Here is a 26328-nt window from a genome sequence, read left to right on the forward strand (position 1 = left end):
TCTAAGTCAGCTGCCCTTAGTGCACCGAGTGGTCATACTTCATACAGGACAGCTGCAACAGGCATGCAGCTGGAAGCATGTCTGCTCTAGGGGCTGGAGGTCTGAAGACCACAGTAGTTCAAGGTCTCTCTGTTCTGTTCAGCAGACTCTTCCTTCTCTACTTGTCTCTTTTCTCTTGAGGAGAAGCTGGTCTTCCTAATTCTTCCTGCCCCTATCCTGGGGCCAGGTTAGGTATGGGTATAGATGAGCCTCAAAGTATCTGGGTTTCAAATTTCCTAACTGAAGAAGCCCTGAAACCCTGCTTGGTTATGCATAATAAGGAAGCCCTTCTGGTTGACTTGGAATTTGCAAAGGGGTGACGGCATTGCCATCTCTGCCTTGTTAGAGCTTGGGAAGAGAAAGGAGAGATGATGGTGGGACAGAGGGAGCCAGAGAAAATTGTCTTGCGGGGTGGGGAGTTGGGAAGGGACCCTTTCATCCTGTGGATTTCTCTGGGATGGTGGGAGTGCAGGAGGTAAGAGGATTAAACAGCTGAGGGGAGCAGAGAACTCCAGGAACCATGCATCCTATAAGGTGGCTTGTTCACAGATGGAGAGCTAGCTCTTCAGCAGGGCACTGGGCCTGGCACACTTTTGCCCTAAGGCAGAGGACTGAATAGGATGATGTTGGGAGGGCCCTCCCAGCCTGAGGAGCCTCCAGTTCAGTCCTCTGCAAGGTGGGAGGGACAGAGGCAGCCAGCTAGCTCTGCAAGATTATCTTCCTCATTCCACAAACCAGAGAACCATGCTCAGAGTTAGTATTCGCTTGGAGGGGGAGGACAGAGGCTCTGGCAAGAAAAGCTTGTTAAAATGCAGCGAGAGAGATTTCAGAGAGACTCTGGAAACAATTTCCTGTTAAGGTGACTCAACAGGGAAACCAGAGAAATTCCTAAATCCAAAGATGGGATCATAGCCATTATCATTGCACTCACCACCCCAGGGTGATGAAGCTTCTGCTCTAATGATTTTGGTTCAGGTTCACCCTGGTCCTTTTTGTTCATGTCTCTTGCAGAAATCCTTGTCCAATGTTGAAAGAACACCTGTGGTGGTAAATGTTTAACAGTTGGCTTTTTTTTTTTTTTTAATATTTTTTATTTGGAAATAATTTCAAACTCTTACAATTTGCAAGAATAAGAATAGTACAAAAAAAACAAAACAAAACAAAACTATATACCCTTTACCCAGAATCTCCTGTCATCAACATTTTATCCCATTTGTTTTATTATTCTCTCTCTCTATTTTTTTTCTGAATGATTTGAAAGTAAGTTGCATACCTATTGGCCTTTTTCTCATAAATACTTCAGTATGTATTTTCCAAGAATAAGGAAATTCTTCTAGCAGTCACAGTATGGTGATCAACAACTGTTGGCTTTTGATGAGGGAGAGGGGAAGCCCTGATTTGTAGCATTTGCCAATTTCCATGATATAAATACTCCCATCATGGCTGATTTCAAGCTATGACATGATGTCTGGTGTTGACTTGGAAGAAATATGCAGCAGCTCACCATTGTATGGTATTTCCGTAATACAGGCACAATGGAAGGAAATAAACTCAAGAGCTTAGATAATAGTAAACAGTAGTCAAATAAATAGGAAATGAGGAGTTTTGAGTGTTTATCACCTTTGTGTTTAATATGATTCATTTCATTGTAAGTTGATAGGATTTAATCTTTAATAATGGCTGTATTTAAAAACCAGCTTGGAAAATTTAGTTCGAACATGTCATCAGACAAAAGAAGTCTGTGCACACAAGGGCTCCCTCAAGAGATGGAAACACAAGTACAGTCCTGATTTTTCTTTATTTTTCCTAGAGACACAAACATCACAAAGTTGTTTGTCTCGATTCCTTTTCCTGGTTATGCTGTTTGCATCTCTTTCCAGTCTTGCTGAAGCTGACTTCTAGTTCCTGGTTACCAAAAAATTAGTTAGATAATTTATATCTCCTTGGTTCTAGGCCACTGTAGTAGTGGGCATCAGAAACCTAACTTGGCATCTGTAGAATTTCCCTGAATCTGTCTCTGAGGGCACCCAGCCTCAGGAGACTCTTCTGAGTCCTCACTGACTCAGTTTCTTCTCTGATCCTCCTTCCCAGGCTTAAGGAAGTCATCTTCTAGTCATCATCTTTTAAGACCCTAATTCTCAAGACCATAAGTGGCATGGAGTCACAATGAATTTTCTTTTATGTACTCTGATTGGAATAACTACTAGCATGCATGCTGCTCTGACACATTTCAATTACTCTAGGTCTAGTCAGAGTGTGGTGACTCTGAGGGGGTGGAGATCAGTTCTTTCACCTCACTGGAAAAAAGGGAGTTTTGGGAATTACCCAACCACTGTCCTTCCAGGGTTATGAAACTACTTGACATGTATGGGTTTATGCTGTGGCTTTCCTGAAGATCGGGGACTGGATTGGAACTTTAACCTTGTCCCCAGAAGATTCCTAGGAAATGGAGCCTCCTCACGGCTTGCTCCCCTCACTTGGTGGGAGTCTGGGAAACCCCCTGCTCTGGAGTTTACACTCTTTATCCATCCAGTACATCTTGAGTACTTATTTCATTTATTCCTAGTGCGTGAAAACAAAACTGTTGTTAGATTACAAAGAATGTGCTGAAGGGAAGAGTGTGAGACCAGGGACTGCACCGGCAAGGAAATCTGGACGAGCTTGGGAGTGGTCCCTGGGACTGCAGGTGGGGAGTGTACAAGATGGCCTTCTACCACCCCTCGGTGTCCATTGCACTCAGCAGCTTCTTGGATGCATTTTAGAAGGACAGGCAGGATGGACACCCAGCACTAGGGAGGCGACTGAAGCCCTTGACAAAAGCAGGACATCGAGTGGGAAACTGAGGCAAAATCACTGAGCTCATTTTTATAGAAGCTGAGTTTCAGGTGACGATGGATCCCTATATGGGCATCCTGAAAGAGAAAAGAATGGAGGAAGAAAACTTGTAATAAATATTTGTGAGTTAGCCATGTTCACAGATGCAAAGGGAAAAGTCCTCAGTGTTGGAGTCCAACTGATCTGGGTTCATAGTTATTTAATAAACTCCCAAGCCCTCAGTTTCTTCATCTGTAAAATGGGAAGAGTAACAGGGCTATTTCAGATGAAGTGCTATCACAGAGCCCATTACATAGTAGCGGCTCAGTAAATGATTCTCCCCAACCCCCCAACTTCCCCAGTTTGCAATTTCATCTCCCACAAGAGTGCAGCCCTGGAGGCACACATCTAACCACACAGAGGTTGGGCTGGAGGGAGAGCAAGGTCACAGAAAGGGCGATGGAGTGAGAAGAAAGCCTAAGGATTGACCTTGGAGGTGGCTCACCATTTGGGGGAAGAGGCAAGGAGTACAGGGTGCAGCAGGTAGAGAAGTAGGAAAACCAGGACTTGCCTCTGAGTCCTGGAATCCATGTGCAGTTATTAATATTGAGGACAATCCTCATTAGTAATAGTGATACTAGTAATAACAGGAAGCACCTGAAACACAAGCTCAGCAGAGTCAGGCTTGGGGACAAGCCTCCAGAATCCTCAGGGACGCCTCCCTGGGCTAGATGAAATCACCTCACTTGTGCGTCTCCCTCTCTCAGCTCCTGCCACTCAGGACCATGTCTTTTGCCCACTGTGGTGCCCTCTGTAGCACTGACTTTGACAGTCCCTTCCAGGTGGACGTCTCCAGCAATCCCAAAGCTGAGGAGGGGGTACTCCCGGTAGGAGTCACATAGATTTTCATAAACATTTTTGGGAGAACCAACTCAGTTTTGGAGCTCAGCTCCTTCAGCCCACTACAGACCCCACTTCCTGCCAGTTCTGGCCTGGAGAAGTGACCGTCCCCTCCTGTCAGTCCCCACAGACACCCCCTTCTGGTTCACTCCCGACCCCTTCTCTGCCTGCCTGGATGCTGGGGGAGCCTTGCGGCCTCTCCCTGCCGTGACTCACCTGACTCCCTCCCATGACTCTCCGGATGTTGGGATTTAGGATCCCAATTTCTGCCCCAACCCCAGTCACACCTCATCTCAGCCACTTTGCCAGACTGTTTCCCTCACCTATAAAACCCTCCTTCCTCTCTCTTCTTGTCCTCTTTCTCAGCTTGCATCATTCTCCAGGCAGGCAGACTGGCCACACTTATTCCATTATCCCAGTCTCTATCCTGCTTCTAGACAAGGGGAAAATGGTGTTTACTTCCTTCTGTGTCCTGTGACCCTCCCACCCTCATCAGAGCCCTGTCTCCCCTTATAGACTGGGAACTTTTTGAGGGCAGGGGCAATGTCTTCTCCTTTCTCAGCATCTACTACCTATAAGAGTCCAGAGGCTCTCCCTCAGCTGACCTTCCCCAAAATTAGTGTGATGGATAAAATTTGTACTAGGGACTCTTCTCTTCTCCCCCATTTGGGATGATGGCTGTAACCAATGCCTGTGATCGTTTCAGGGAAATGTGATGGAAAAAGGCACACATATGCCCTCAAATCCTTCTCAAAAGAATGTCCATGCAGGTATGTGTGTGTGTGTGTACACATGTGTAAAAATTGCCCTCCATGAGCAGAGTCAGGCCAGTCTCTGGAGCAGTCTCACTGGCCCTCTGGACCTCCCAGGACCAGCGTAATGGGCCACATCAGCCATGGCTCTGTGGGACAGGTCTTGGCGCCCCTGTTCCTTTGACTAATAGGCTCTTTAGAAAGCTCTGACTTGTACAGCATGCAGGCTTCTCATTCCTAGTTCATTAAAGACTTGAGGAAATGCCGTGTTTGTGATCCCTGCCGTTGAAAAATTAAGCAACAAACAGGTCCTTGGTCAGGAGCCTAACTTGCTATTATAACATTGTTCCTGGAGGAGAATCTGATTCCTTCCTTTCAATAAATATCAGCCTTTCCAGGAATGTGGCACACAGTCTGAGAAAGTGAGGCAGGAGGATGAGAATTATCTCCTACCCACACCCACCCCTCTATGCCAACATCCCTTGAAATATGCACCCAGCCCAGACCTCTCTCATATATTCTGCACCCATTTTCCTGCTTAGATGTTTAACAGATACCTGAAATTTAGCATGCCCTAAACACTGCCATGGTCTTCCCCTAAATCTGCCCTACCCACTGCCTCCCCCATCTTGGTTGTTGGCAACACTGTCCTTCCTCGGTTCCTTTCTTTCTCTCACCACAGCCACCACCGCATCCAATCCAGCAGGAGATCCTTCAGAATAGATCCAGAATCTAATGCTCTCCCCTCCTCCACGGTTACCTCCCAGCTCTGAGCCACCATCCTTTCTTGCCTGGGTTACACCAATAACATCCCAACTCAACTCCCTGCTTCCTCCCTTGCCCACCTACAGTTCATTCTCAACAGAGTAGCCAGGGTGATAGCTAAATCATTCTTCTGCTCAGAATCCTGAAATGGTCCCACATTTTACTGAGAGCCAAAGTCAAGGTCCTTTTTCTGGTCCTCCAGGCCTGACAGTCACCTCTCTGACCCAATCTACCACTCTTCTGCCCTTGGCTCGCTCTACTTGAGCCACAATGGGTCTGGACTGCTTCTTGAGCATGTTGAGGTCTTTGCCCTGATTGGTTTTCTTTTTTTTTTTTGCCTGGAATGGTTTTTCTCCCAACAGCTAAATCCCTTACCTCCTTCAAGTCTTTGCTCAACCGTCTCCTTTCCAGTGAAGTCTACTGTGGCTGCTGTTATGGATTGAGTCATGTCCCTAGGAAGACACTTTCAAGTCCCAACCCCTGGTCCTGTGGATGTGAACTCATTTGTACATAGGAGCTTACCTAGGGTGAGGCCAAAGTAAATCAGGGTGGGCTTTAATCCAATATGACTGGAGTCCTTATAAGCAGAGGAAATTTGGACACAGAGTAGGAGTGAGGAGAGACAGAAGAAAACAGATGGCCATGTGATGGAGGTAGAGATTGAGTTATGGGTTGCCAGCAAGCCACCACCAGAATGCCACAGATTTCAGAGAAAGCAGGACCTATTGACACCTTGATTTTGGACTTCTAGCTCCCCAAACTAGGAGACAATAAATTCCTGTTGTTTAAGCCAGTCAGTCTGTAGTAGTTGTTAGAGCAGCCCTGGCAAACTAAGACAGCCACCTATTTCTCAGTTCCCTTCTGCCAGTACTCCATACTCCTTTTATCCCCCTCTAGTTTTTCTTTACTCCATGGCACTTACACCTTCCAACTTGCTATATCATTTATTTGTTATGATTATTGCTGGATCTCCCTCTTCTCTCACACTATAAGCTACAAAAGGGCAAGGATCCTGATCTGTTTTATTCACCGATGTATCTAAGCTCCTAAAAATGCCAGGCATATAGTAGACACTCAATAAATATTGTTTCAAAGAATGAAAGAGGATGGGAGGAGACAGACAAACTGCAGCAGGAGGAGTTAACCTCCTGCCCCAGGGCCCCTCAGAAGGTGGGAAGTGAGTAAGAAACAGCCGATCTCCTTGTGGACAACCTCTGAACGTTCTTCGAGTCCAGACAATGGATTAGCTGCCTGAAAGTGAGAAATTCAGATATGAAATCTCCCGATCTGAAACTTCATGCTCTTGGCTTTCTCAGCAGAAGAGATGTTTGAAGAAGAGTCATTTGTTGTCCACTTGTATGTCTCTCATTAAGTATTAATACCTGAACCTTCCAGGAGCTCCCAGTCTCCCTAGGGAGATCATTAACCCCATTTGGAAAATTAAAGAATGATGCACATGATTGTGGATTCAGCGTCATGCAAGGCATTGGGAGAGTGGGTGCTATGAAACCACTTGAGGGAAAGCTTCTGCGAGTGCCTGGGGCTGGGCCTTGAAGCTTTTGACTGGAGAGTAAGATTGGTAAAGGGGTATATTCCAGGCTGAGAGGTAGGGGAATGCCTGGGTAAAGGTGCAAAGGGCATGAGCTTGTCAGGTTCCGGGAACAGAAAAGAGCTGGCCTGTTTGGGTGTGAGTTGGGGCCGCTAAGTGCTGAGTCCTCTCCATCTTAAGGCCCCCCAAAAATAGGGGCAGTGGGGATGTAAGATGTGTGTGCCAGCTGGAATACTCCTCAGTAGGCGGTGTGGGTGAGGGTGAAGGGGGATGTTCTCTCCTCCATGCCCCAGTCTGTGGGCCCTTCTTTCTTCCACTAAAAAATATCCAATGAGGCCCCATCCTTTGGTGGCTCTGGCTTCCTCTCCATCTTCTCCAGACTTCTCTGACCCAGAGAGTACATGACAGCTCCTTTTCTCTTTATCATGAGACCCGGCTGACTCAGTCTTCCAGGAATGAGGCCCTGCTCTAATGGCAGCATTGCAGGCTGGTCCCCTGAGGCAAAGGGGTGATGGATGTCCCTCAAACTAGGTGATTAGATGACCTCTAATCACAGGAAGCTGTATAGTGAATGGGTAGGACTTTACTGGGGTCAGTGATGGCCAGAGGGCCACAAGCTTCAAGGGATAGAACCCAACAAACCACTAACACCCTTCTCTGCAGGCTTAAGAAGTCCACCACCCCCAAGGTCTTGACTCTTTGCTGTCTGCCCCCCCGCTCCAGGCAATCCATTGGTCCTCAGAAGAATACTGGACATCTACAGTCCACAGTAGCTGAATAGCCAGAGGCATTATCTGCTTCAGCTTGACTCCAGCTGTGTGGCCAAGAGCCTCCCACAGGTGCTAGTCTCCACCCCAGGAAGCTGCACCCTCTTTACTGCCCAGCAAGGGCACATGGGAATCTCCTTTTGCCAGCCAGCCTGACCCCAAGCCAGGTCCTCTTGATGTCCTTTCCCCAAAGGGCTGCTGCAGAGAGAGTTCCCAGAGACTCTGACCTGGCTGGAGCAACTCACGTCTGACTCCTTCAGTCACCCAGTGTCTGACACACCAGCTCCTTCGGAGCAACTGATGTGCTTTGCTCTGTGTCTGACCAGGTCTACCTGACCAAGTCACTCCTTGAAAGGATCCTGTGAGACCGCATTGGAGTTTCCACCCAGATAATCTGGGTGGGACTCTGAATGTCGCAGGAGTGGGCATGAGGTGGGTTGGAGTCAGAGTGGGTTTGGGTTAAGCCCAAAGGAGCCCATCATGGCTCCCAGGGCAGCTCTGGGGCTCCCTGCCATTATTAACCTTGGGACCTGAATGTCATGGGGCTTTCTGGAGCTGGCTAGTAGGGTTCAGGCCAACTGGCAGGGAAGCCGACTGGGATACGATAGGCCTGGACCAATTCAGGCCAAGGGTGCTGTGGACACATGGTGGATGTCTTGCGGCCCCTCCATCCTCAAGTTCATGTTGAATGACCCCCTGGGCTGCCAACAGCTACATGGCCACAGGTGTGTCTCAGCTCTCTGGGTGGGAGTGGAGGGGGCAGAAGAAGAGGTGGCTTTTCTTCCTTGAATCAACTTACATCTAGATTATTAGGTTGAGACATCTGAAATTTACCTTAGTTGGCCAGTTTTTATTTTAAAAATTAAGTATTTTCATATGGTTCAACCTAATATATTGCTCAGACTCCAAATATTTGTTCCTTTTAAAGTCCTTGTTCCTTGATAATTAAAGACCAATGAACTCTTGCCTTTACTCTAAGACTTGCTTTTCTTTTTGTATATCCAGTTTCAATAAACAGCACTTCCATTGACCTAGTTACTCAGGGCAGACACCTCAGTGTCATCCTTGACCCCTTCCTCATCACCTTCTCCATAGCCAAAACTAAGTCTTGTCTGTTCTACTTCCAAAATATTTCTTGAATCCACTTGCTTCTCGAGCTTCCCACCTCTGCCTCCACCTTAATCCCAGGCTCTCATAGTTTCTTGCTAGGATTACTGCAATGACTTCATCTTCCTGCTTTCACTCTTGCCCCCTTCAATCCATTCCCCATACAGCCATGAGAGTGATCCTTTAAAAATGCAAGTCCGACTGGCGGTTTGATGTGCTGAGCCCTCGAGCATGGGACTTGCCCTTATGAAGCTCATTACCACAAAGGAGAGTCTAAACTTGCATGTAATGGTGCCTAAGAGTCTCCCCCTGAGTACCTCTTTGTTGCTCAGATGTGGCCCTCTCTCTCTCTCTGAGCCATCTCAACAGGTGAACTCGCTGCCCTCCCCCCTACGTGGGACCCGACTCCCAGGGGTGTAAATCTCCCTGGCAATGCAGAGTATGACTCCCGGGGATGAATGTGGACCTGGCATCGTGGGACTGAGAGTATCTTCTTGACCAAAAAGGGGATGCAAAATGAGACGAAATAGTTTCAGTGGCTGAGAGATTTCAAATGGAGTTGAGAGGTCACTCTGGTGGACATTCTTATGCACTATATAGACAACACCTCTTAGGCTTTAATGTATTGGAATAGCTAGAAGTAAATACCTGAAACTACCAAACTCCAACCCAGCAGTCTGGACTCCTGAAGACAATTATATAATAATGTAGATTATAAGGGGTGACAGTGTGATTGTGAAGACCTTGTGGATCACACCCCCTTTATCTAGTGTATGGATGAGTAGAAAAATGGGGATAAAAACTAAAGGACAAATGGGGTGGGAAGGGGGGATGATTTAGGTGTTCTTTTTTCACTTTTATTTTTTATTCTTGTTCTGGTTCTTTCTGATGTGAGGAAAATGTTCAGAGATAGATTGTGGTGATGAACGCATAACTATGTGATCATACTGTGGACAGTGGATTGTATACCATGGATGATTGTATGGTGTGTGAATGTATTTCAAATAAAACTGAATTTAATAAAAAAAAAAAAAAAAAAGAAAGAAGAAAGAAGAGACAAGAAGGATTTTCCCCTACAGGTTTCAGAGGGAACATGGCCCTGATGACACTTTGACTTTGGACTTCTAACCTCCACAACTAGTGAGAAAATAAATTTTCATTGCTTTAAGCTAAAAAAAATAAAAAATAAAAATAAAAAAAAATGCAAGTCCGATCATGTCATTTCTCCTCTTAAAACTCCTCTGCAGCTCCCTTTTACATTTAGAATTAAAATTTAAATCTGACCATGTCCTCCTACCAGACCCTGCATGATCCAACCTCTGCTGTTATCTCCTCCTGCAGTACCCCCTGCTCATTACCCCCTGGCCATGGGGTCCATCCTGCAGACTTCCACATATGCCAAGATCTTTCCAGAAGGGCTTTCACCTGTGTTCATTTCTCAGCATGCCATGCCCTCCCAGCTCTTGGCTTTACTCACTCGTGCCCTTCCTGCTGGTTTTAGCTTTAGTGTTCCTTCTTCAGAGAGGCCCATAGGATCATCCCTCTGCCCCACCCCACCTCACCCTCTACATTTCACTCCCTTTGCTTTTCTCATACTTTCCATGCATTTTACTCCATAGAGCTTAGCATAGTTTTAATTAAACATTTGTATTCATCTATTTAATGTCTGTCTCCTCCAACTGGATTGTAAGCCTCATGAGTGCAGGGGCCTGTCTGTCTTATTCGCAGCTGTACTCTCAGTGTCTCTGGCATGTAGTTGGCACTCATTAAACACGTGCTAAGTGAATGAACGTTGAAGGCAGACAGCTCAGTACACCAGGAAAATCAGGGACTATTGTCCTTGGTTTGAGTTGAGACCCGCTACACTGTGCTACTTCTAAGCTGCAGTTAGAGCTGGGGGGTTGCTCTTAGTCATTGGTGTGTGTGTGTGTGTGTGTGTGTGTCTCAGGTCCAGGGGGTAGATAGGAATCATGATAGGAAAAGGTCCAGGGACAGCAGTCCCAGATTGAGGTCTACCTTTAACATTTTTAGTTAAAAATCAAGCTAACAAACTGTGGCATAAAATATGTTCTATCTTCCTACCTTGAAGATAAAATATCTTCAAAATGATCTGGAAGGCTAGGTTTGAATATTGGAATTCTTGGAATTTTATACCAGAACATGGCAGCATGGGAAGAACCAGCTCCTGCCCAGGCCTGAGGCCCGACCCCTTCTCTTCTCACTGACAGCCCCGTCCCACACTGTGAAGGATCTTGTGCACACACACATGTGCACATTCTGGCTTCATTTCCAAGTTCCTTCCATACCCCCAAAGCTGCCTTCAGACCTAGGGGTGCACATATAGCTGGTCTGGCCCATCTTTGGAGGATGGCCCCAGGAAAGAGGGTCATATAAGCCCCAGAATTCCCATTTAGGCAGGGAGTTTCAGGATTCTGATTCCTGGAGTGTGGTCTAGAGGGTAGAGAATGAGCTCCAGGTGGGTATACCCATGGCTCCTTGGCCTGTGGAGGAGAGCCAGAGCAGATGGGCCCAGGGCTGAAGCTGTCTTTCCATGGTGTGAGGATTGGGTACTGTCTGTCCTTGTCATATGTGGCTTCCTGGGGGTAACGGGGCATGCTGACAGACATCCTGCTGGGGTTTTCCTTTTCGGACACAGCCTCCAGAAGAGCAAACTCTCCATTTACTGCTACTTGGAGTTGGCCGAGACCCTGGCTGGGAGCTCTGGCCTTGGTGTAGAAGTTCCTCTCAGATGAGGGCATGGATGAGAACCCTACTCCCTCCTCCTGACAGCCCAGGTGGCAGGACACCAGGTGTGGTGACCAGGCCTGCGGTCAGTCCGCCCACCATCTGCGTCTCTCATGTTCTCCCTCTAAGGCACCACCGTGCATGGGGATCTGTGCTCAGTACTCAGGAGGAAACGAATGTCCTGGGCGTGTGGGGAATTGTTAAGAGATTTTCTGGGAATGTTAGGCTGTAAGGTTGTTGTCATCCCAGAGCATAGCAGGGAAGAGAGGGTGTCAGACTCACAGCTGATTGCGGCTGCTTTACGGGTGGGTGGGTGGGTGGGATGAGGGGATGGCATGGATCCCTGGGCCTGGTAGGCAGAACCCTTTTCCTAACTTTGGAAGGCTTCCTGAGGGGTTGCAGCAACCCCAGCCAAGGGGTGCCGGCCTGAAGGCCAATATGGTGGGCTGAGGGGCTGGGCTGAGCAGATCAGAACTCAGCCCAGGCATCCCAGCCAGGACCCCCCACCCAGGAGGGTGGCACCAGCCCCCAGCACTTGTGAGTGGATTGGTCTCCCTTTTCTGTACCAACTACAGTTGAATCTGAAGACAACCTCCAGACTGAAAGGTCTGGGTGCTCTGGGAACACAGTTAAAGGAAACACTGGTGCTGCTGTGGGAAGACCTGCCCCAGGAAAACAGCATCCGTGCCATACTTCCTTCAGTTCCTGACAGCTGGAGCTTATTTCCAGCCAGAGCCTCCATCCCCCTTCCCACTGGCCCTCCTTGGGAACAGCGTCTCAAAGGCCAAGAGCTATCTTTGCGCTCACCCCGGGGGCTGTGTCCCTGTTTACTCACTGGAATTGTTTGTTGACACATTGCCTCCCCACTAGATTGTGAGCTCTTTGAGGGCAGGAACTGCGTGTTTCCCACTTGGTGCTGGCACACAGTAGGTGTTCAGTAAATGCTTACTGAATGAACAGATGCAAGAATTTCCTGTTTTACAGGCTCCAGTTCAAACTTTTTTTTGGTGCCTTATCGTATTAAACTAACTGCCTCATCTGACTGGATATCCTGCAGTTTCTCCCCACTTCCCAAAAAGGAGGGTCCTTGATCCCTGCCAGGCCAAACAAGCTCTGTTTGTTGGGAATCTGAATCTTCAGTGAGCAAGATGGGGACAGAAAACAGAACAGATTTATTCCACAGCAGTGCCTGAGGAGGTTGTCCTGAGGCCTGTACCCCCCAAACCACCTGGTTTTGTCCTTTCTGAGGCCTGGTTTGTCAACATTTTCTTTGGTTCTTTGAGCTACCCACAACTTTCCAATAAATTTCTTCTTTGGCTTTAGTTAAAACCTGAGTTGCATCCAAAGAACCTTAACTGATGCAAGTGTTTCCCCACTATTCTGAAATATTCTAAAGATTATGATAGTTAATGGCTATATATATATTAGATTCATGTATTTGACTGATATCCTTTGTTTTGTGGTTTCTGGATAATTGTACCACCAGTTCCCATCAATCTCTCTCTTTTTATAGTTCTGATACATTCCCTGTGCAACACACTGAGAAAATGGCAGAAGAAAGGAAGCCTGCATGAGTCTTTTTTGTAGGAAGCCTGCCTTGTTTCTGACATGCTTACAGAATCCTTTCATCATTCTCTTTTGTTCCACTCTTATTCACTCATTCATTCTTTAATTTATAATTCATTCTTAATGTTGGAAGGATCTTATATACCATCTAGAGCAGGAATGGCAAATAGATTTCATCTTGGCTCCCAACTTCAATTGATTGGTAGGAGTTACTTGAGTGTCATGCTACATCTGGACTCATTTGGAAAAGTGTGTCATAATTAATTAGCTACATCTGACATGGTCCTGGAAAACAGAAGTCTGGATATATGTGCTACATATCTGTTATTACTGGTTTAATACAACCTCCCACTTAATTTGAGGAATCTCTAATCTATAGTATTGCTCTGAGTTGGTTTCTGATTGAGCACATCCATTAAAACAGTTTACTTTAGATTTGGATTTTTCCCTTTGTTAGATAGAAAGTTCTCCCTCAGTGGCATGGTTGAGCATAAGGGGCTGGACGATTTAAATGACCTGCCATTGACTAATCATATAATTTTAGTGGAATTACAATCTCTTGTCAACTTGGGAAATGAAAAACTTGAACTGAGTAACCACAAACTTTCCTTTGAGCTCCCAAATCATGTTATTCATAAAAGTCAATATCTGCCTCTAGGGGACACATTCCACTGGTTCTAGTTATGCTATATGGGCTTACCTGATAGCCTTAAAATATTTAAGGATCTATGCCACTCTGTGGTTTTTGTTCTGGGCTAAAAATGACCAGTTTCTTTCATCATTTCCCATAGGATAAGATGTCCAAACTTTTCACCATTCTAGTCACTCTCTTCTGGATACTCAAATTTTCCAGTATGTCCCTGGAAGTGTGGCTCCCAGAACTGGATGCAGGCTGCTCATGCACGGGGAGTATCCCCACCAGTCACCCATGTGCTCAGCCTGCCCCTCCTGGCTGAGAGAGAGGAACCCATGTTAGCCAATGCACAGCCCCAGGAGGGGCACCCACTAAAGCTTTCCTGTAATCTGGGGATGGTTGTATTTTGCAGTTCTAGAAGTCTTTCAGGCTACATGCAGAACAGATGCAGGGAGTCACGGAGTCAAATCTGGAAGGAGATAGTACTTCCCTCAAAGGACCAGTAAGTAACCAAGTGCTAATTAACTGAACAGGTGCTACTTCTTAATAAACATGGAAGCTTTACAGAAGATTTCATTAATGTTTGCAGTAGTTTTTTTTTTTTTTAATAAGGCACTGGGTATTCATATTTTCATCGATGAAAAAAAAAATGTCCTCTCTAACCTTTCTTTCTTGCTGTGCCCCTCCTCATTCTTGCTGATATCACGTCACATGACCCCTTTGCTCTAGCAGCTCTTGTATTTGTCCTCTGTGCAGAAGGATGGGTACAAAGGCTGTTGCCAAGGAAAACAAAATGAAAACAAGCAAAAGCAAAAGCAGATCTGGAGAGAGTTCTAAAGTCTGATCACGTGGAGTCTACCAGCGACAACAGCCATCCCAGGAGGAGCCGAGGCCCAGTCCTCCATCTGACACGTGGGTCTCTCCTGCCACCCCGATCCCAAGGAGAGGGCATTCTGAAGACTGCAAGGTCCCGTACAGTCAGGCTCGTGCTCTCTCCCTGACAGCGCTCCTTCTGCTCTCTCCTGCCTTGTTTTGATCCAGCCACCTTGTCTCCACACAATTCTTTGTAAACACGAACCATGCCCCGCTTCAGCGCCTTTGCATTTCCTTAGGGCTCTGTGTTGGGAACACTCTGCTCAGCCATTGCACGGCCCACTCTTTCACTTCTTTTGGTCTCTGTCAAAATATCACCTTATCAGAGACATGCTCTCTGACCACCTTACTTAAGATGGCACCCCTCCTCCCACCCCAACCTTCTTTAGCCCTTTACTCTGCCTTATCTTTCTTAATAGACCCCCATCAATGTCTGACACACTCTTACTTGTTTAATTATAGTATCTAGAATATAAATTCCATGAAAGCAAAGGCTTTGCTTGTTCACTACTGATTTCCCAGTGCCTAGAACCATAGCCAGCACATGCTGGGCCCTCAATCATTATTTGCTGTTGTGTGACTTTTAAAGCATTAATCCCCATGCTTGTTAGCACAAAAATTGGTTTCAAGGAAGCTCTTGGCATTTTTCGGTGAAGGATTAATTAGCCCACTCATTGACAAATGAGTCTTTGGGGTTGGGAGCATTCATTTATTTGAACAGTGTGGATATGTTTTAAAAGACCCTGGTGTACCATGTGATAAAACCACTGTCTAAAGGAGGTCACTGAGAGTTATTTTGTGCAGGGAGAACCCTGGGCCCCACCCCATCCAGAACTGCTCTGATCTCAGGTGGGGCTCTGGGGAACAAAGGCAACAAGGTGGGAATTGGTGTGGGCTGTTTTCTTCCTCCACATAACTAGCATGGCTTGTTGCTAGATCCTGGGCTTTCTCTTTTACATCAGTTTTAGTGACTGAGGCCAGTTTTGCATGATTCAGGGAACCAGACATGGGAAATGCACCTAGGTGGCAGGTGGGGGCAATGCAAGCCACCATTTGGGGTGGTTATGTGCACTGTTCAGGCTGACTTGGGGAAAGGTGATGGAAGAGAAGCAGGTTCAGGGAAAGGATGAGGATGCGGCAAAGCCAGGGGGCCAGAGCAGATCCTTTAGCAGAACCAGCAGGCTGTGAAAATCCAGGAATAGCCGAGTGGAGGAGTAGCAAGGTGACTCTAGGACGCTAGTTGTGCTGATCATGTGTCCAAGATGAAGTCACTGGCCATGAATTGTGGCCTCTGGGGAAGTGGGATAAAGGGGGACACTTGGACAAGGACTGATATCTCAGGTGGAGTGATTGAAACTGCCCTGGAAAAATACTTCAAAACCTACCTCTGTTTCTTCAATGCCTCCTTCCTCGCCATAATCAAGACTTGAGTGAAGTCCCAGAAAACATCAGTTACTCTGGGGAAGGAGTAATCCAGAACCTTATCAGCTACTAATCCCAAAATGTGAGTTTAGTTCATCAAGTTTTTTCCAGAGTGGCAATAGCCCAGAGCTTTCCTAGATGAAATCACTCACTGTCCGTTCACATTTTCTCAAGGTGGCCATGATAGTAGCTTCCATCTCACATACTCTTCTTTCAAAGTGGCCTTAACATCTTCCCACTGAGTGGTAGGGTCCTTGTCCCCTTGAACTTGTATGGATCTTCTGCCCTTGCTTCTGAAAATGAGTGTGGCAGATTCCAGGATGCTTCCCAACCTTTCCCTGCGTGATTTTTCTTCTGCTTAGCTCCTGGCTTCTTACTCTCTCAGGCTCAGGCAGAAAGACAGACACATCCTGAGCTGAGCTGATTTTCTTGAAGTTGTGCAAGAACTTACTGTTGGCAGAGCAAATTCAAATCCTCTTCCAGATCTCTGTGTTAGAGAGTGAGGAGATAAACTTAACCCCCATTCCCAGATCCTGCAGGAGGTTCAGGAGGGGATGGAGAGCATGTTAATAAGGATTACTTGCAAAATGGCATCCACTCCAACCATGAGATGTCAACCATCCCCTGGTTGTCCATAACTGCAAATCACCTCTGAGAGGCTGTGAACTCAGATGACATGAAAGTCCTTCAAGCCAGAAAGAGAAACCCCTACCCCCTACCCCTTGCCATCACATTTTCCCCAGATCTTTTCCTATGAGAAGGCCTTGGTCGTCAGGGGCATCAAGATCTTATATTGAAGGGGCTGGACCTGGGGCTGGAGGTGGGTGATATAGAGTGTCACTTTTAGATCAAATGTCTCATGTTCTTTGGCGCTCAGGACCCAGGCAGGAGGCCATCCTTTGGTTCCAGTTGGTTAATATTTTATATAGAGTGGTGTAGGTTGCAAATGCTCTGGGGAATCAATGTCCCTGTGGATCCTAAACTTCCAGAGTCCTTGAGGGGACTTCCTGTTAGTCTCCTGTTGCCCAGAGCAGAGCCAGGACATGCAAAGTGGGGAGAGACAAGGGGGACGTTGTGGAAGGTTGTGCTGGTGCTTTTTGTCCTCCCAGTGGGATGGCCGCCCACGCTGCTCCTGGGAGGCAGGAGGCACATTCCCAGGAGATGTTAAGACTGTGGTGGTTTCCAGGCACTGGCGATGCCCCAGAGCTTCATGTGCCTGAGCAGTGGGTTTCCTGATGATCCACGTGTCAGCTTATATCCTCCCTTGTGACAGGCCCTAGACAAGGGGATTCTCTGTTTCTGGAGCTACGTCATCAGCACAGACTTCCTTCTTTTTTTTCCCTGGTGAGAAGATTAGAAAGAAGTTTGTTTTCTTTCTGTGTTTGGAATCTTGACATCCTGGCCTGGCCCAAGACCTCTGACTCATCCTGGCCCAAAGCAATTCCTCTCCTGGTCTTTCAAGACCCTGGAAGAGGAGACTCTTCAAGAACAGAAAGTTCTTCTTAATGTCTGACTTTGATCTGCAACTATGCAATACATTTAACTATAGAAGGAATTGAAAGAGCTGAGATGGACTCAGTTAAATGGTCAGAAGTCAGGTGGCAGAGGCAGACCTGGCCTCCAGACTCCTACAGAGCCTTTCCACTCTGCCAGGTGGTCAAGTCCTCTCTGTCCCTTCTTGGTGGACAAAACTGCCCTTTTCTGCAGCTTGAAAACATTATGCTAAATGAAAGAAGTCAGTCACAATAGACCACATATTGTATGATTCAATTTATATGAAATATCAAGAATAGTTAAATCTACAGAGACAGAAAGCAGATTTCTGGTTGCCAAGGGCTGGGGGTGATGAGGAGATTGGAGGGTGATGGTTAAGAGGCTATGGTTCTGTTTTTTTGTTTTTTTTGGGGGGAGCGAGTGGGGGGGCTTTGGTGGTGGTAATTAAAATGCCCTAAAATTGATCGTGGTGATGGATGAACAACTCCGTGAATATACTAAGCACCACTGAATTGTATACTTTGAATGGGTAAGTTGTATGGCATGTGATTTGTATTTCAATAAAAATGGTGAAAAAAAAAAAAAGCTGCTTTTTTCCTGACTTCCAATTTTCTGGGGACTTGTCTGGGCAAAGGGCCAGGGCCAGACCTTCTCCTAGCCCTAGCAGACAGGGCCCCTGGGCTACTAGGCCCAGGAAAGCCTCAGTTGCTCCCCCTTTACTCCCTGTGCCCTGGAAAGAGGATGCAGAAATCAGTCTTTCCCCCTTGCCTAGTGGCTGGGCCAAGGCTCTAACCTTCTAGGACACACCCACCATAATGAGGTCTCAGAGCCACCATCTCCTTGCTGATCCCTTCTTTCCACTCCAGGAAAAGCAAGCTCAGACAGTCTGGGATGGAAATAGCCACGACACCCAGGTGAGTAGGGGATAATTCTTTCAGGATTAGAGCATCCTGGGGCAAAGGCATGGGCTGAGCTGAATCTAAAGCTCAGAATTTGGCCTGATCTCTGAGTTTCCCCTTCCCTCCCATCCTCAAGAGGGGGGCTGTATTAGCTGCTGGCCAGGGGGGTGCCTCTCTTAGGGAGCCACCTCCTAGGAATAGTAGGTAAGCAGGGGCTGGGATTCATCCTTCACTCAACAAAACCTTGACTGACCACCAGCTATGTTCCAGAAACCATTGCTAGGTGCCCAGTGGTTACCCAGACTCCGCCTTTAAAGGGCTTGGAGTTCAGTTTGGGGAGTGCATGTAAAAAGTGCTGTGATTGGGGTAGGCGACGGGGATTTAAGGAAGGACAATACTCCAGCCTGGGGGTGGGGGTGGAGAGGGAGAAGGTCAGGGAAGGCTTCCTGGAGCTGCAATAAGCAGGCCTTGAAGGGTGAGTAGGAGATAGACAAGTGAAGAGGGGAGTTGGATGGGATATCAGGGACAGTATGTTCAAGGCAGAGGGACTGGCATGTGCAAAGGCCTAGAGATGTGTGCAAGAGAGTAGTTCATTTGAACAACTGCAGAAGAAACTTCAAGTAGGACAGTCTGGCTGGAAACCAAAGTGGGAGACAGAGAGGGTTAAGAGATGCAGTGGGAGAGGAAAAGTGGGACTGATCAACTGCAACCTCATCAGGAGGAGGCCCACCCCTGCCCTCATAGATCCACCCTCTCCACGCACCTGCTGTACTCACAGGGCTCCTACCTGAGCAGGGGCCATAGTGCCAGACAGAGAAGAGACCGGCCAGGACCAGGAACAGCGAGATTGGCACCGCCACCAGCAGCACGTCTTTGTAGGAGGACTTTCCTGGTGCTGGGCATGGAGGGGCAAGGTCAGAGGTGGAGCTGATGCCTTATAATCCCTCAACCACCTCCCCCACCGACCACCGACCCTTGGCATACCTGCCCCACGGAGACAGCTTTCCCAGGGGGTGACGGTGACCAAGTCCCAGCTGACAGGGTTGGAGACAATGCAGGAATAGGCCACGCCCTTGTCTCCAGGTCCCAGTGAAACCCTAAGCACTTGTCCATCCATGAAGAGGCCCTGGGGTTCGAGACCAAAGCCAATGTGCCCCTCCTGTCGCCAGCTGTAGGTCACATCACTGACGTTGGGGGCCCAGCAGGACAGGAAGACTTGGCAGGTCTTGGGGGGCTGGGCATCCCCTGTTTTAGTGATGAACACTTGTACCACGGGCCTGGGCACTGCATCTGGGCAAGAACAGTAGAGCAGGCATGGGTTACAGGGCAGCTGGGCCCACAGCTCTGGCTCTGGGATCCATGTGGGGGTTAGAGGCCACTACTGACCAGGCCACTCTTGCTAGAAACCTTGTCTGGCTTCTCACTGCCCACAGGACAGAGGTGAACTCCATGTCACCCACTCCAGCTGTACCTCCTGCTGGTCCTCCCCAGCCATCCTAATTAATTTGTGGTTCTTGCAGACGTATCATGCTCTTCCACAGCTTTCATGCTTTCATATGGCTCATCTGGCCCCCAATATCTTTCCTTTCTTGTCCTCCTGGAGAACTCCTATTCATTCTTCAAGGCCCAGCTTGGACACACTGTTTAACACGCTGACCGTGAAACCTCCCCTGATATTCCAGGTAAGTCTCTGAGCTCTCCAAACACTGTGTCTAACCATTTCTTTAGCACTTCTCTCACTGTCTGTCTGTCAGTCAGTCAGTCAACAAGAGACCCACAGCATTTATTTATGCAGGCAAGAAAAACACATTGCCTGGGCTTTTGGAGCTTACAGTTTGGTGAGGAAGACAGAAAGTGACAATGGTTATAAAGAATTAAGAAAATAATTATAAGGGTACAAAATGCTGTAAGGAGGAGCCCAGAGAGCAGGGGCTCTCTCTTGTTATCTCAGTAACCCTGATTCCCTAAGGCTGGCAAATAGTAGGTCTAATAAATGGGCCATTGAACAAGTTAGTGTCCTAGGCCATGACTTCCTTTTCCCATGGAGGTTGATGAGTGAATCCCGAACCTCAGTGGCCATGGGGCCAGTAGGATAGAATTCCGGTGACAAAGGAGAGTTCAGTTTCTGAAAGCATTCCAAAGTCAAGCAGAGTAAAACATCATTAATACCAGCTGAATCTGTTAGGATTTGTCATATGAAAAAAAGAAGAGATTTGCTGCGCACAGCAATAGCATAAACAAAGATTGCAGGGGGGGATATTTACTCTACTTAAGAGGACAAGCTACTTCCAAACACGATCAGGTACAGCAGAAACACCCATTGACATTTCTAGTAACTTATCTGCTAATTCAAATCATTCTTATCTATTGTCAAAGCAGAGCTCCTAAGGACTGCTGCTTGGAAGCTATGTGCAATTAGTTCTAATCATGCCATGTATTTGGAAGCAATAAAACAGCAATTTCCTTAAAATCTGTAATTCAGATGCTGAGAACAAGGCATTTTAGAGCTTAGTGGTGTGGGTGCTGCATGCATTATCACATTCAGTGTCCTCATTTCCCATGTGTGGCAGCTGAGTCTCAGACGGGGGAGAGGATCCAGGGCTGCTTGTACGGTTGGGTGGATTATTCACTGCACAAGGGCATCGGGCTAAGAAGTAAGGGGTGGGGAGAACTGAAATCCAGCCAGCACTCGGCCTGCCAAGCCACGCAGCCTGGTGCAGGGCTGTGTGTATCCAGGGCACCCATCTAATTCCTCCAAGGTCCCCGAGTGGCACACCCGAGGACAATCAGCTAGCTGTCTCTGAGGGCTCCTCCTAAATTTGCTCACTGCTTCTCTCTCCCTCACTGCTTCCCTCTTCCCAGCTGCCATCCTTACTTCCCCTTTTTTTTTTTTTTTAAATTTTTATTGTGGTCACACATACACAACATAGTATTTCCCATTTTAACCTCTTTCAAGTATATACAATTCAGGGGTGTTAATTACATTCACAGTGTTGTGCTACCATCATCACTAACCATTACCCAAACTTTTCCATCAACCCAAATAGATGCTATGTACCCATGAAGCATTAATTTCTCATTCTGCACCCCCATCCCTGGTACCCTGTAATCTACTTTGTCTCTACGAATTGCATATTCTAGTTTTATATCATATCAGTGAGTGAATACAAAATTTGCTTTTGTGTCTGGCTTCTTTCGCTCAACATGAGTAGCATGTACCCATTCCCCATTATTAAATTCAGAGATTTACCCCCACCCTCATCCATATTTCTGAGGTTTTATTGAAATAATGGTTTGGGTCTCTCCATATCTTTTCTAACCCATGATATAGATAAACGAGAGCTGATCAGTAGAAATGTGGTGGAGATGGTGGTGGTGGAGGTGATGGTGAAGGTGGTGGAGGTAGAGTTGCAGGAAAAAGAGGTCCAGCCAGCCCTGAGCCAATGCAGCCACTCTAGCTAAGTGCTGAATGCAGCCGCACGCCTGACTCATGTGGAGGAGAAGGGTTGCCCAGCTGGGCCTGCCTCCCTAAAGACTTGTGAGAAATCAAAGTAGTTGTTTTAAACCAGTAAGTTTTGGGGTGTTTTGTTTTGCAGTGATGAATAACCGAGACAACCCATGAATGATATTTACTTAAAAATCTCTCTAAAAACATCTAACGGAACTTGTTTCAGAAACATAAAATGAAAATTCTATAATTTTAATTATGTTTAACTATAATTTAAATTTTTAAATAAAAAAGCATTGTGTCATGGTTAAATTAGCAAAACTTTTTTTTTTTCTTTCTTAGTGGCACATAAAATAGATGTCTTAAAAGCTATGATGATGTTTTAGAATTGGTGAAGTATAGACCAGGCTCTATCCTAGATTTTTTCACAAACATCAATGCATGTCACCCTCATGGACACTCTGTGTGGTAACATTGCAATTCTCATTTTACAAGTGAGGAAAGCAAAGCTCAGGGAGGTTAAGCATCATATCCAAGGGCACTGAAAAGAGAAATGTCCAAGTTGGAGCTCAGACAAAGACCACATGGTGGCAAAGCCCGGCTGCCTCAGATAGGAGCTCACCTGGAAGTCCCTGAGAGGCTTTCTTAGATGTACCTGCCAGAGAGCAGCTGCTCCCTGAATCGGCAACGTGGTCAGAGGCCACAGGTCCTATGTGGGAGGAAGCCTGTCAGGTGCTATGTGGGAGGTTGCCAGGCAGGGAGCCAGTGTCAAGTGCACTCACCATACACTTTCAGCTGCAGGGTCTGGGTCTGGGCCCGGCCCTCCGTGTCCACCAGCAACACAGAGAAGTTGCCACTGTCTCCAGACATCAGTGGCTGGAGCTCCAGGCTGAGGTTGCTGTGCAGCTGGACTCGGCCCAGGAAGCGGGAGTGGTACAGAGTCTCCAGGGAGCCCCGGAAAAACGTCGCCAGAAGCTCCTCCGAAGGCCAGAGAGATCGCCAGATGGCCTCGCGGACTTGGAATCCAGGGGGGCGCTCTGCCATCAGCAGCACCGAGCCCCCCACCTGCCCCTGCAGTTGGGTACCAGTAACTGCCATGGGCAGCAGTGCTGAAAAAACAAAGAACTTTTCACTCTGGCCTGCCCCTGGAGCCTCAATCCTCTCCACCACGCCGCTGAGCTGCTAGGGAGCTCATTAGGGTCCCTTCACCTGCACTCCCTCCATTCAGTTTGAGAGTGCACTGTGCCAGGTACCGGGAGTAAAACAGAGAAGAAGAGAATCTGGTCCTAGTGATCATGGAGCTCACGGTGGGAGGCAGGCACTTAAGCAAGCAATTAAAATATATTAGGCACTATGATGGGAAAGAACAGGATGACAAAGGAGAACACAGGTTGGGTGATGGGGTGACCTTGTGTGACCTTGAGGGTTCAGAGGAGAGGCGGAGACCTGAAGGGGGAATGGGAACCAGCCAGGCCACATAGAGTGCCTGCAGGGGGATGGCGAAGTGCTGTGGGCAGAGGGAACAGCCTGCAGAGGCCTGGAGGGAGACAGCAGGTGCACTGGGGAACTGAAAGTGGTTTTCTGCAGGGGGTTGAGAAATTACATTGCAGAGTTTGGCGGGAGCTGGATCATGCTGGGCCCTGAAAGCTACATTGCAGTTTGGGCTTTTATTCTTAGAGCCTCGGGGGGCTTTGGCTGGGTTTTAAGCAGAAGAGTAACATGATTAGATGCATGTTTAGAAAGATCTCTCCAGCAGAGGTGTGAAGAGCACACTGGAGGTGGGACAAGACTGAGGCTGTTTACCTTCATCCAAGGGAGAGGTGATGGAAGCTTGTACTGGGGAAGGTGGCAACTGGGATGGAATTGGGTGGGAGGAATGGAGAGAGATTAAGACAAGTGCAGTCAACAGGACTTGGTGATAGATTAGATCTGTGGGAGTGAAGGAGAAAGAGGAGTCAAGCATGGCTCCCAGGCCCTGAGCACCCATTGGCTTCCATCCTCCGTGAGCGGGAGCAGTGGAGGAGAAGCTGACCAGGTGGTGAGAGGGCAAGGCTCTGATCTTTGTTGGGAGCATATTGAGTTTGAGGCATGCGGGGGGCACCTTGGCTTGAAGTGCCCTCCTGGCTCCTTCAGTGGCTAACTTCTGCCCACCCCGTGATCTCTCCCACCCTTCAATAGGCAGCATGCTTTTTCTCTGTGTCCCCCTCCGTGGCCTGGGCTCACCATGATGACTGCCCTTCTCCCTCTGTTTTTACTGCCTGTTTATGAGTCAGAATCTCCTGCTAGACGGGGAGTTCCTCAAAGGCAATGATACTTTCTTCTTCATCTCTGTGCTCCCAGTGCTTACCACTGTTCAGGACCAGGATAAGTGTACTCAGTACATTTTACTGCATGAGGGAATGCATTTGCTGAGCAGTTTGGCTAAGGAGGCAGGTTCTGGATGGAGCCTCAGCCAGCCACAGACCCTCGTCCCTTGTCCATCTCACTACCCTCTCTGCACACAAACACCACCACCTCCCCCCACCCCCCTCCCCCTCCAAGAGTGGAGACATAACATATAAAGAGAATAGCACTGGATTTTCAAGACTCCTAGGCTCCATCTAGCCTTGGCTCTGTCACAGATTTGCTGTGTGGCCTTAAGCAAATCTCTCCCCCTCTCTAGGCTTCAGATTTCTCACCTGTAAATAAGGGAGTTGCACCAGATCAGTCGTATTGATCTCTTTTACCAATAAGAGCCCCTTTAAAAAAATTATTTTCCCTGCACATGTCAGATGATTTGAAAGATTTTGTGAACCAAACACATTGAGGCATACTTTGAGGGCTGAGGTGGGATTTCTACCACATGTCTAGAAAGGATGAAGAAACCTGCAGGGTTTTTGAAGCCCTCAGGGCCAAGAACCCAGGTGGGGGAAGTCTCAAAGTCTCTATGAGTCTCTGATGTAAACAAAGGTGTCTTAGTCTTTGCCACCGTCCACTCCCATCTCCTGGCCCTGCAGGGCTGACCCTTGTCACATCAGTTACTTGCTAACCAAGGAAGGAACCTCAGACAACAGACAAGATGGTGCCCAGTGTTGGAAGACACCTGACGTATCAGCCATTCCAACATCCCACCATCATCAGCTGCTCCCAAGTCCACGTAGACCATATTTAGCTTGCTCTGACCTCTCAACCTCACCCAACAGCTGCCTCCCCTTACACAGGCAAGCAGGGAGGAACTCTGCTATTCCCACCAAGCTCCCAGCCTGCAGCTTTCCCACAGGATGTTGAAGAGACACTCCTCAGATTATAGGGAGCCCCGCTCTGCCCTGCTCTCCCCTTCCCTCCCCAATCTGTATTTAGAAATTTCATGTGTTAACACTGTCAGACCACTCACCATCCCCACACCCATCTCTCCAAACCACCAGGCACCCCCAGTCTCAGTTTTAACTGCCCTGGGCCAAGAAAGGATTTATGTCTATGGATGTCCCTACTGCTTCCAGCTCCTGTTGCCCAGGAGCTGCAGCTCTGCATCTGTCTAACTTTAAATGTTGCCCAGAACTTGCTCCAGTCTTCCCTACTCCTCTTCAGCTCCTGGGTTCTCACTCAGGATGGAAGGGCCCTGCCCAGAAGTCTGGCAACAGGGAGCTGGGGAGAGTCCTTCATCTCTATAGGAGAGGACATCTACCTTGCCACACTTACCTTTCCAGAGGAGCAGACTCTGCAGGGACCACATGCCACCCTTCTCTGGAGAGGCAGGCAAACTCCCTCAACAACCGAAATCCAGAACATCCCACGCCAAGTGGATGCACGGACGGAACTGTGGTTCTTCTGGAAAGTCCCATGTCCAGAAAGAGGAATCTTGACTCAGAACAAGATGCCCCGAAAGTGAAAATGTCCAAAGGAAAGTGGAAATTGACTGAAGGCCTAGCCTGGATCTCTCAGGAACAGATTCTTGTAAGTCAGCCTCTTTCCCGTGGCAGTGGTTAGCTAATGCAATCGCAGGCCACGAGCTCCTTCACACAAGCCCACATCCTCCCTGCCGACTTGCGGGGCCTCCCTGCACCCAAACCCGCCCAGTGCCGTCTGTCCTCCCTACTGCAGCCAGAGAGAGCTCTCTAAACTGCAATGCTGATCAGGCTACTTCTCCTGTGCTTAAAATTCTTTCATGGCCCTCCATTGCCCTCAGGATAAAGACCACACTCCTTGGCTTAGTGTTCAAGGCTCTCCTGCTTCTCCAGGCCCACATCCATTCTGCTGTGTGGCCATACCAAGCCACAGCTACCTGTTCTCAGAACCAGGCTGAGAACAGGTTCTCGCCTCCACCAGACACACTGTTCCACTTCTCCCTCCAAACTCAGCATGGTTATGTAGTCAGCTGAGCCCTCCTTCAAGCCTTCCTGGCCAGAGTGAGAAACTTCTCTGTGCTTCGCTGAGCAGTCTGTCCACACCTCCGCCACTGCCTGAGTGCATTGTTTTGTAATGTTTTCTGGTCTCTGCAGACTGTTTTGCAAGCAGGGTCTCGTATCCCTGTCTGTGTCCCCCTCGGTGCAGGCATGTCATGGGTGTTTAATGAAT

The 26328-nt window shown here is 47.8% G+C and overlaps 1 protein-coding gene across 5 annotated transcripts; it reads right to left on the reverse strand.

The window, feature by feature from the left end:
• Positions 1 to 1163: 1163 nt before the first annotated feature.
• Positions 1164 to 25724, reverse strand: SLAMF8 (SLAM family member 8). Of its 5 annotated transcripts, none has more exons than XR_005215196.1 (6): positions 25453 to 25724; positions 22557 to 22883; positions 19311 to 19616; positions 19090 to 19221; positions 15897 to 17274; positions 1164 to 2951 (listed from the first exon to the last, which is right to left on the reverse strand). XR_005215196.1 is itself a non-coding variant. In XM_037825610.1 (5 exons), exons 1-5 carry the CDS (start codon positions 25484 to 25486, stop codon positions 17210 to 17212), a joined length of 840 nt encoding a protein of 279 aa, XP_037681538.1. In that variant the 5' UTR covers positions 25487 to 25724; the 3' UTR covers positions 14850 to 17209. The 5 variants fall into 5 exon arrangements, 3 of the variants coding, with proteins under 3 accessions (XP_037681538.1, XP_037681537.1, XP_037681539.1); XR_005215195.1 differs by lacking the exon at positions 1164 to 2951 and adding an exon at positions 14259 to 14814; XM_037825610.1 differs by lacking the exon at positions 1164 to 2951 and having other exon boundaries at positions 14850 to 17274; positions 19114 to 19221.
• Between the last annotated feature and the right edge of the window lie 604 nt (positions 25725 to 26328).

This window comes from Choloepus didactylus, chromosome 2 (assembly GCF_015220235.1).
Source record: "Choloepus didactylus isolate mChoDid1 chromosome 2, mChoDid1.pri, whole genome shotgun sequence".
In the NCBI taxonomy this organism is placed as follows: Eukaryota; Metazoa; Chordata; class Mammalia; order Pilosa; family Megalonychidae; genus Choloepus; species Choloepus didactylus.

Coding starts and splice junctions, on each gene's coding strand:
- SLAMF8 (XM_037825609.1), bottom strand. CDS start 25,486: ATGTGGTCCCTGCAGAGTCTGCTCCTCTGGAAAG. Junction 19,617..22,556: donor CCTGCAGCTGAAAGTGTATG/GTGAGTGCACTT, acceptor GTTCTTGCCCAG/ATGCAGTGCCCAGGCCCGTG. Junction 19,222..19,310: donor AAGCTGTCTCCGTGGGGCAG/GTATGCCAAGGG, acceptor CTCCATGCCCAG/CACCAGGAAAGTCCTCCTAC.